Genomic DNA, 11664 nt, shown 5'->3' with positions numbered 1-11664 from the left:
CCCCATCAACCTTCCTCAAACACAGATAAGCCATAATGATATTTACCATCATGGCAGATAGGAGACATGAGGCAGCTCCACACAGACTGGGTATTTTGTTCTTGACCTGACTGACAACTAGCACAGTACCTGGCACACACTGGGCACCTAATAAGTTATCTACTGATCTAAATAGCATGGGGGCGCCTGGGTGGCTCAGTCGGTTGGGCGTCCGACTTCGGCTCAGGTCATGATCTCACGGTCCGTGAGTTCGAGCCCTGCGTCAGGCTCTGTGCTGACAGCTCAGAGCCTGGAGCCCGCTTTGGATTCTGTGTCTCCCTCTCTCTGACCTTCCCCCATTCATGCTGTCTCAAAAATGAATAAATGTTAAAAAAAAAAAATTAAAAATAAATAAATAAATAAATAAATAGCATGATTTAAGGCCTTTTGCTCCTTGCTGAAAATCCTTCACAAGGACCAACTTTGATTTTACAACTAGAGGTTAAAAATCTTAAAATGCCAGGACTTCATAAAGTTAGCATAAAGATGGCCATTTTATAAAAGTTCCTGTCATCTATTTAGTACCTATGATTTTTCCTGCTCTGATAGGATACATCAAAGGAGAAGAGTGCACAGAGGGACAACTGGGACCACCAAAGACATCGCTACTTAGATCACCATTTCTCCTGTAACTACCACACTCAACTGGACATGGAGATTCTTATTATGGGTAACTATGCCAGAGAAGATAGGCAAAAACTTGTGGTTTGAACCAAAGGGAGATTAACACTGCTTCCTATAATTTTTGAAATTATTACTTTAATTTTTAAAATTATAGAGATTTTAATGTGGGTAAAGTTAGTATCTATACACTTAGAAAAACCCAAAAAACAGCTCTCCTATTTGCTTCTGACATCTGATCCCCAGGTTAGCGGCAGCCACACTTATTATATAAAATTACTTATGCCTATGCCAGCATGAACGTGTATTCTCACTTTTTAAAAACATAAATGGTAGAATATTACGTTTTGTTTTTCAAACATAGCTTATTTTATTATACAGAAACATAATTCTCTGAAAATTAATTAAAAGTTGTTTGATACAACTTCAAATTGGTTTTAACAGTCAGTCACTAACAGAAAACAAAAGGCAATTTAATTATTATACACTGGAACATAAATCACATTTAAGCACAAACATGAAAACAGCAGACTCATTTCTCATCTTTGACTTGTTTCTTTTCACTGTCTTCTTCCATTTCAAAAGTGAATGGTTTGTCATAACCCATTAGATGGTTATAATCTTCAGGGTTTGGAAAGAGCACTGGATTAACTAACAGTGATTTTGTTTTAGCGTAAAACGTGGTAAACACATGTGTGCTGTCTGGAATCTTCACGTCATTTTGGTGAAACACTGTACTCGTTTCTGAAAGCACAACATTATAAGTAATGGCTTTGTAAGTGTCTGTTGTAGCTTCATGGTACAACCGAATGACATAGCCTTTTGTAACAAAGTGAAGCAGTGCTGGAGTGATCACCGTAAAGCTTCCTATGATGCCATAAAATAATATTTGCAAAGGCAGACTTCCAAATATAATATTATTTTGTGCAAAAATGTATGGTAGAAATGCAAGGCTGATGACACTTGTAGAATAAGAGAAACATTTCACACCTAAATAGGAAAAAAAAAATGGGAAAAGATTAATATATATAAATTTTATAAAACAATCAACCTATTCAATTAATACTTCCACCTTCTTATAGCATCACCAAAACAATAAAATCAACACACACACATAGTGATTATTATTTCCTAGGCTCTGTCTTTACATACTTTATTTTATTCACAAAATCTTTGAAAAAGCACTATGAAATAGACGGATAATTATCATCACTCCCATTTAAGACATGAGAAAAACAATGCACTTGCTCTATATCACAGAGCTACCAAGTGGCAGAACTGGGATTCAAACCCAGGCAATTTGACTCTAGTGCCCAGGCCACTGACCAATATATTGCACTGCCTCTCCAGGTAAGAAATCTGCTTTAGGGTTAACTGGCCCTCTATCTCAGTTCCCCAAGAAAAGATTCAATATTACTCAAAGATCCTTATGAATACTATAAAAGTTAATTCAGCCAGCAGATTATCAAATAAAACTCTATTAATAAGCACTTCCACATATCTAACATTAAATGTTTATATATGAGGCTAACATTATCAGGCTAAGTGCCCAGGATTAAAACAGCAAACTACCAAAACAAACAAACAAAACCGAAAACAAAACAAAACAAACACCAGTGGTTAAGAAACACATGGGAAATAAGGCACCTGGGTGGCTCAGTTGGTTAAGCATCTGACTCTTGGTTTCAGCTCAGGTTATGATCCTACAGCTAGTGAGTTAGAGCCCTGCAATGGGCTCCACGCCTGCTTGGGATTCTCTCCCTCCCTTTTTCTCTGTCCCTCCCCCACTTATGCTGTATCTGTCTCTCTCAAAATAAAAACTTAAAAAAAAAAGAAGAAAGAAACACGTGGGAAATATATTCAACTTCTTTATCAATGAAAGACATTCAAGTTAAAACAGTGAGATATTTTTACCTGTCACATTAAAACATTAAAAATCAATGACTTCTGAAATGCATAGTTAAAAATGGTTAAGAGACACCTGGGTGGCTCAGTGGGTTAAGCAACTGACTCTTGATTTTGGTCAGGTCATGATCTCATGGTTGGTGAGATCAAGCCCCACATCAGGCTCTGCGCTGAGGTGTGGAGCCTGCTTGGAGTACTCTCTCTCCCTCTCTCTCTCTGTACCCCACCACTTGTGCATGCTCTCTCTCTCGAAATAAATAAAAATAAAAAACATTTAAAAAATAAAAATGGTTAAAATGGTAAATTTATGTTACATATATTTTACCACAATTAAGTGACTTAAAATGTAAATTTCTAGAAGATCGACAAGTTGAGATCCTAGACAAATTGGTTATAAATTTAACTTGGAAAAACAAAGTAAGAAAAAAGGGTGGGAGAAGTTAGATATTAAAACATAAGTCTATAATTATAATGGTGTGGTCCTGGTGCACAATAAAACAGATCAGTTGAACAAAATGGAAAATCCAGAAATAAACCTAACTGCATATGGAAATTTATATACTATAAATTTATATACTATACATCTCAAATACGTGGGCAAAAATGGTGCTAGGACAACTGGATAGCCATATAAAAAAGATAAAAACTCAATCCATCCCTCATACCATCTACTAGGAAAATTCCAAATAATCCTGATATTTAAATGTAAAAAATAAAATCATAGAGATAGAAGAAGAAAATATCCATGCAGTCCTTCATAATCTGAGAATGGGAAAACTTTTCTAATTATGACTCAAAACACAAAAGCAATCAAGGAGAAAGGTAAATCTGATTAAAAATGTACATGGACATAAACAAAGTAGAGACAAATGAGAAAAATATTTGCAACTTATATCACAGAGTGTTAATATCCCCAACATATAAAAGGTTACTAGGATATGAGAAGATCAATAACCCTGTCCACAAACATGCAAGAAATAGAAGCAGATGGCTCACTAAAACAAAAATAACCGCAGCCCTTAAACAGAAGAAATGTTAATAAACCTCAAACATAAGAAACATGAAATTAAAACCACGGTGAGATATTGTTTTCCTCCAAAACTGCCAAAAACCAAGTTTGACAACATACTGTTAATGAGGCTGTAACACAGTCTCATACATTGCTATTGGTTACAGGCTTAATTATCTTGCATCAGTAATTTAAAAATAATTCCTTCCTTCCTCCCACAGGTAGTTGCTATGACACTGGTACACATACAATACAATACAATACAATACAATACAATACAATACAATACAATACAATACAATAGGGATACAATGCGGACCAAGATGCCTTCTATAAAAGCCACCTTAGTCCTTCCAACTACCCTTTTTTCCCCAAGACTTTTGTCACACTATGGTGGGTTGAATAGTGTACCTCAAAATTCATGTGTACCCAGAACCTCCAAATGTGACCTCATTTGGAAATAGGGTCTTTGTAGACAATCAAAAATTGAGATGAGTTCATCCAGGAACAGGGTGGGCCATGACTCCAATGAGAATATCCTTGTAAGGATAAAACATGACAGAGACACAAAGAAAACATGGCCCTTCCCAACACCGATTTCAGAATTCTAGCTTTCAGAACAGGGAGAACAAATTTCTGTTGCTTTAAGCCACCAAGTTTGTGGAAACTTATTACAAGAGTCCAAGGAAACTAATGTACCATATACTTTATTTTGCCTGGATTGACGTAACTGTCATTTTCTAAACAATATATTCTGGGCTTTCCCAGCTTCATGTCTTTGCTCATACTACTCCATGCCTGGGATGCCCTTCTTTCACACCTGTTCATGTTCAAATTCTTCTTAACCTAAAATGAGACTACTGTGACATTAGTTAATTATTTGTGGAGGAATTAAAAGGAACAATCAACTAAAAGACTCTTCAAATGTCTTTAAAGTAGGATCCATTTGGTAGTTTAAAGAATCTCCAAGAACGTTACCTCTATCTTAATGTCTCTCATTCAGTTTTACATAGAAAAAGTATTTCTCTCTCAGTTCCTACATAAAAAAAATAGTAATCAGGGGCGCCTTAGTGGCTCAGTTGGTTAAGCATCCGACTCTTGATTTTGGCTCAGGTCATGATCTCACCGTTTATGAGTTCCAGCCCCGCATCAGACTCTGCCCTGATAGTGCAGAGCCTGCTTGGGATTCTGTCTCTCCCTCTCTCTCTGCCCCTCCCTGGCTTGAGCTCACTCACTCTCAAAACAAATAAATAAACTTTAAAATAAGTAAAGAAATAAAACAGCAATCTCTATAAAGTATATACAGTGACTTTCTATCACCATAATGTTGAAAGAACTCAAACATTAAATTCTTATAGAAGTTACAATTCTAGAACTTGGAATACCATGGATGGCTATGCTCTTCCACAAATATGACATCCTAACCCCATGAAAATTAACCATTTATATTCTCATCTTTAAAGAAGGAAGTCAAATGGAAATAAATAAATTAGTAAGCCTTCCCTGCATTTGAAGTAAGGGTCTGCTCAGAACAAAGGGTATTATGGGTATCACTGTTAACATGTCTAGTAGTTTAAATCCAGGTATCTCAGGTCAGAAATGTGACAAATGCTCAGTGGCCTACTTATGTACTGACTCCTAGAGGAATTTCTAACCACTGAAAATTAATTTTTCCAGTAACTTCAGAACTCTTCTCAATAGTGATTACACTCAGTCCTTATTGCCAAAGTTTTAAATATCTACACAGTCCTCTAAACAGTCTATTTTGATACCTCACACTTGAGAACTTACAGATTCCCAGAGTAAATTAAAAAAAATTTTTTGGAAATTTATTTATTTTGAGAAACAGAGAGAGTGAGCAGGAAAGAGCAGAGAGAGAGAGGGAGAGAGAGAATCCCAAGCAGGCTCTGCATGGTCAGCACAGAGCCCCACAAGGGGCTCAAACCAACCAACCTCGAGATCACAACCTGAGCCAAAACCAAGAACCAGCCGCTTGACCGACTGAGCCACCCAGGTGCCCCTGCAGAGTAAATTTTAGATGATCAGTTGACACCAGCATAATCAAAAACAGGAATGCAAATGAAGGTGCTGAGATCTTGTGGCTGACCTGGCTATAAAGTAATCCTTCGGATATTTCAGGTTATTCTTTTAAGATTATTAAAATGAGATACAACCTCAGGAACTTGAACAAATCACATACCTAAGTTCTTCTGACCTTCCCTAATAAATTATTCCATACTAAATACCAAATTAAGAGCTAAGGAAAGAGCTTCAAACTTGTAGTCATTTAATACAGTTTTTCTTCCCTATTAGTCTCTACCACCTACAAAAGCCACTAAACATGTTTCTTGAAAATTCTAAGGTGAATTGAAAAGCTGTAAAAGTAATGTATTTTTTTAATTATGAAAGTATTATATGCTCATTTTAGCTGCCGAATTAAAAAATATATGAAGTAAATGTGTAGTCTCTCAAAATAACTACTCTTTAAGGGGTATTCTTCCACATTTTTTCTCTGCATACTCAAACATTACACAAATAAACGCACACTTCTTGTTCTGTTTTACTTTGTTGTTAAACACCTTGGGAGATGACCAAAGGATGGAAGCTTTAGCACCCAGCCAGAAGATCACACAGCCATGAACAGTCTTCAAAAATCTTTTTTAAATCTCCTAGAAATGCAAGGGTCTCAACCTCTGAATCTTGCATTAAGAGGACACAAGAAAAAAATATATAACCTAATTTTTCCTCATATCTTGTGATTAAGAGGTACTAAAATAAGAGGTAACATCCTAAGTACATTTTACAAAGGAAATTACCCTCACTTTTGATTACCCACCAAACACTGTTCGGGCCAGATTCCCAGTATAAATCAGCCTTCCATCTTCTGATTTTTCAAGCTGTGTATGTAAGCATTGAACACACCTTTCCCAACAAAGAGGTATCTATTGAAACAGAGACCATTATAATGTGAGTACATAATAAAGTGCATTTAGACCAACTTTTAATTTTCTTTAAGTGTATTTTGTAAATTATAATGAAGAGTAAAAGAGAACTTGTCACATACGGTTATTTAAGGAATTCTCAGAGCTAAAGAAATCAAACTAACAAAATCTCTTTCCTGAACTCCAGTCACAACCTGCGGAGTTGGAGAGTGAAGACCTAGGTTTGCACCCCAGCTCAAAGCCTCCTAGATAAAGCATGACTTTGAACAACTAAAAACTTCAGTAGAACAGTCTCTTCCATTCTATGGCTAATGAAAATGTCAAAAGTTTAAGCGTATTAGTTTTCAAAAAACAAAATCCTCAATGTAATGTAAATAAAACACTGCAAATTCAATTTGTTTGAAGTCCAGACCGTCTTTAATACTTCTGCATCTCCTTGCTTCCCTTGTTCCTCTTAATATTTCACTTGAAATCCTGTATCACATTTAGCAGAAGAGTTCCCCGAATGTCTAAAAATTTGTTTCACAGTACACACACTTCAAAATGTAAAAGGCATGCCTGATCCATTTATGTTGAAATTTAATGAAATTCCAATTCCCATATTAGGCATTTCCAAGTTTCAATCTTGTTTACTAATCTTGATACTTTACAGGGCAGGATTAGGAGACAATTTATTCAGATAAAATGAGAGCATTAACGTCCCCAACCCCTTTTTCCAAAGAGCAAAATAATTCCTTACAATAAGCTCACCTAATAAAAAAAAAATAGAACAAACTTAAAGTCCGGTTATCTGAGTTCTTTCAGTTCAGTCTCCAGATGGTGCCTGTAATGTTGCAGATTAACCCCTCCGAGCTTCCGCTCAAGAATAGAAAGAGAAGAGTCGGCACCCACGAGCTGGGTTTGCAACCACCTGTAAATTACTCAGAACCGCCCAGAAAATGACCACTTTCCAACAGATATTCCTAGACTCGTGAGTGCTGTAAACCCCGGGATCCCGGGCCGGTTCCCGAGGCCGAGGCCCGGTACTTCTGCGCTGCCCTCAGAGAGCTTCTTCCGCACCAGGGTCACCAGGCCGCCGGGGCGGGGGCTCCCCAGGCCCGATCTACCCTCACTCCCCCACCTCCACCCTCACCGCCCACCTCCACTCCCATCCTCTCTCGGTCCGCAAGCCTTGACTGCCGACCTGCGTTCGCACCCGACTCCCGAGGAGCGGCCGGGCTCCCCGCTGCCCTTCGCTTCCACCGCCAACCAGCCCCGGGGAGCCGCTGCAGGAGGCCACACGCGACGAGGCCGCGCTAGGGCCTCGGAGCGCGGCAGCCGCCCACGGCACTGTCCTCTTCCCGCCGAGCCGAAGTCCGGCCGCCCACGGGCTGCCCAAAGCCAGAAGCAGCATCCCGCGCGTGACAATTGGCGGCCGACGGCGCAACCGCGACAACGGGAACCGCGAGGCCCAGCTCCCAAACCGACCGCAGCTGGGACCAGCCACGTTCGCTCCGCCTCCAGAAATCGGGGCGGGGGGTGGGGGGGCAGGCTTGGCCTCACGCGCGTGCGCAGAACTCGCGGTCTCCCCGCAACCTTGGCCACGCGCGTTCCCTGCAGACTGAGCTCTGAACGCCGCCCACCGGAGTCTGGTTGCAGGGATCGGCCGACGACCATCCTGGGCGCAGCTTTACTTTCCCATACTTTAGCGCTCTTTAGGAGAATGTGGAAGGACAGAGGAGAGGGAGAGCCATGAGCGGAGGACAACGCCTGGAAGCCAGGGTTAAAGTCTTTCATTCTTAGTTGGCGTCATTTTCTAGGCCCCCAAAACTATCTTCTTTCCGGAAAATGAGTCTGGCCTGTTACCACAGAATAATAATGCAATTTGGACAAAAATGAATGGTAATTTAATCCAACCATTGGATTGGGAGAAAATAAATGGAATTTATTCATATAATCCTGATACTTGTCAAATACCTCTTCTGGAATCCTTCGCATCCATATACACGTTTCTTCATTACTTGTTTAAGAGGTATTGAAGACCTATTGTGAAGACTAAGGAGCAGAGGATATAAAGAGACCGCATAAAATTGGTCAGCTGAGTCTTGAAGGATGAGCATCCAACTAGTAGACACACCTTTGTTTACTATTTCAGAACAATGTTTTTGACTCCAGATGCTATTTGCATGTAAGAAGATCAAACTAAAAGTCTAAACTAAAGTTCTTGAGAACTCCAGATCCTGTTTACTTTTTTTTCCCTGGGTATCCAAAAGGATAAAATTACACTGCTTCTTTATGAATAACTTCATTTTCTTAAAGTTATTTTCCACTTACTTTTTTTTTTTTTAAGTTTATTTATTTAGAGAGAGTGCATACACATGCGTGCACATGACTGGAGAAGGGACAGAGAGAAACGAAGGGAGAGAATCCCAAGCAGGTCTGCTGTCAGGGCACAGAGCCTGAGGTGGGGTGGGGAGGACTGGATCCCACTAACTGCAAGATCATGACCTGAGCCGCAATCAGGAGTCCCACGTTCAACAGACTGAGCCACCCAGGCCCTCCTCTTCCACTTAGACTTTTAAAATTCTTCTGTTTAGTGTAATTGATTCTGCAAATAGCATTTTTCCATTTTACTGATATATGTCTAAAATTTTCTTTTAATATAGTGTTTTAATATTGTTACAAAAATAAATTGAGATATATTAGAAATGTTTCATTTATTTGAGCAAAAATTTATTCAAATTGGGCAGCACCAAACTGAAAGTGGTTAAGAGTCCTCCATTGAGAGGAGCTAGTGGCAACACAGAGAAGACGAAGAAGCAAAGCAAGGAAGTTATTTCATTTGCTATAGTTTAAGCATTTGCGTTATTTGGGGAAATCTAGTTGGCTGTTTGTGATTGGTTGTTCTTAGACATTTATAGGAATTAATTCTGGCTTAGGTTTGGTTTGCTTACATAGGCTATCAAGGTATTAGAGCCGTCTCAGTGTAATGGCGTCCTTGACTGATTACTTCAATAATATACTGAGAACTTGAATTTTAACTTCTGTTAGGCTTAGTTTTGTTTTTTCCCCAACAGATACTATAAGCAAATAAAAATAATATTTGGTTTACTTCAGGTTTCTAAATAGCTAAACTGAGATCATATTCTGAAAATTCTATGCTGTAGAATTATGTTGAATTGTTATTTATGCTTAGATTTCCCAGTTCTAGTAATATAGACATTTGTTGAATATAAACTACTTGAATGGGATTTTAGAATGATACTAAGACTTTAAAAATAAGACTTGATACCCATTCATATCATCTAAGAGGTTCCCTTTAAAAACAGAGGCTGATAAGTATGCCTGGGTGGCTCAGCTGGTTAAGCATCTGACTTCTGCTGAGATCATGACCTTGTGGTTTCTGAATTTGAGCCCTGCGTGGGGCTCTGTGCTGACAGCTCAGAGCCTGGAGCCTGCCTCAGATTCTATGTCTCCCTCTCTCTCTGCCCCTCCCTGCTCATGCTCTTTCTCTCAAAAATAAATAAACATTAAAAAAAAAATGGAGGCTGATGTAAAACTGAAAAACAATTATCACTTGTAGAATGTATGGCCACCATTATTGTATGTCCTTTTTGTCTGTTTTTAGCTGTCTTTCCTCCCCATCCACCAGCTCTCTTTTCTTCCTTTAAGGTGAATTTAAGGGCAGAATGGCATGATGGAAAAAAGAAAAAAAATTGGTAAACCTAATACACTGATAAGAACCCAAAACATTTCTTTATACATTACTGGTTTAAAACATAAACAGAAGAATCTTTCTGGAAAATAATTTGTCAACAGATTATCAAAATCACATTTAGTCAATGTGTTTCTATACAGATGCTAAAAATGATGTTTGTTGAAACTTTGGCTACAGAGAAGTTCAGTTGGAAAGTTAACAAAATATAGAACCACATATACACAGTATGATTATGTAAAAATGCATGGAAAAAAACTTATCTGCAATCTATATTTTTTCATAATAAGCAATATAATAAGCACAGTAAGCTTTTATATTGACTATGTAAATAAAAATTTATCCTGGACTAGGTTCTAGCCCTAAATCTGGCATTAGCTAGCCTCAGTATCCTCATCTGGAAAATTTTATCATTCTCTAAGCAACGAATATAATGATCCTTTAGAGGGTGATAATGCAATGAGAAAAAGAGGAAGACAGAAGGGGAGAAAACACTTCTGAAGTAAAGGAGGAAAAGTCTGATTGAAAATGGGCTCACAGCCTCCGCTCCTCACCCCATTGCCCCTCCTTCCTGCCAAAGTCTATTCTGAGCTACCATCAAAACCAAAAACTTCCAAAAATGATTTTTGCAAAGTCTTTGAAAAGTAACACAGAACAATCTGTTTGCAAAAAGCAAGAACTTTTATCTGCCAAATCAATAAAACATGTGTTTCAGCCGAAAGTTATTAATTAGGTCAACAAACTGGATCGCCTGTATCTATTTTCCTTTCGTGTATATTGTTAACACAACAAGCGCCTAGTTGAGCAACTTGTAATGGTGAGTGTCTTGGCCCTACATTCCCTACGTGCCACGGCCCGTAAACAAAGTGCAAACTTTATTTAGCTGTTTCAGCTTTTCTGGAAGGGTGCCTGAATTTAACCACAGCAAAGCAAGTAAAAAGGATAGGCCGACTGACAGAGCGAGAGAGGAAGGATGCTGGGGCAGAGAGAGCATGGAGTGTTAAAGAAGGTCTCAGAATTCAGTATCCGCGCCAGACGCCTGGAATCTCTGTGAAAGATCTCAGAATTCAGGACAGCTGAACAACCCCGGGCTGGGAGGGGAATGCAGGGAGGGTTTTGTGGGGAGGGGGAAAAGCCCCAACCCTGGGGGTGGGGACGTGATTAGTTTTCAGTAATCGGTGTCTGAAAGGGAGGAAATGAGGCCACCCGATTGCGTGAACAGTTGAGATGCTCTAGCAACTTTTCACAAAAGACAGATGCTGCTTTTTAAAGACCACGATCTTGTTAACATAGAAACCGCACTTCCACTTTGCAATTTTTTTGTCTGTAATCTCCAAGCCCCCACCAGTACCCCCAAACCAGAGGCAGAGACAACCTCTAAAATTACCAAAAATCTTAACATCCAATGTGAGAAACTACAAGTCCCAGGCTGTAGTGCTGCCGTGGAGAGTACC

General features: G+C 39.0%; 1 protein-coding gene across 1 annotated transcript; it reads right to left on the bottom strand.

Moving 5' to 3' along the window:
- Positions 1-1112: 1112 nt before the first annotated feature.
- Positions 1113-8008, bottom strand: TMEM70 (transmembrane protein 70). Its single transcript, XM_042924158.1, has 3 exons — positions 7700-8008; positions 6411-6516; positions 1113-1650 (listed from the first exon to the last, which is right to left on the bottom strand). Exons 1-3 carry the CDS (start codon positions 7907-7909, stop codon positions 1193-1195), a joined length of 774 nt encoding a protein of 257 aa, XP_042780092.1. The 5' UTR covers positions 7910-8008; the 3' UTR covers positions 1113-1192.
- Positions 8009-11664: the final 3656 nt, after the last annotated feature.

This window comes from Panthera leo, chromosome F2 (assembly GCF_018350215.1).
Source record: "Panthera leo isolate Ple1 chromosome F2, P.leo_Ple1_pat1.1, whole genome shotgun sequence".
NCBI classification, from domain to species: Eukaryota; Metazoa; Chordata; class Mammalia; order Carnivora; family Felidae; genus Panthera; species Panthera leo.
This window is presented reverse-complemented; position numbering and strand designations above follow the sequence as displayed.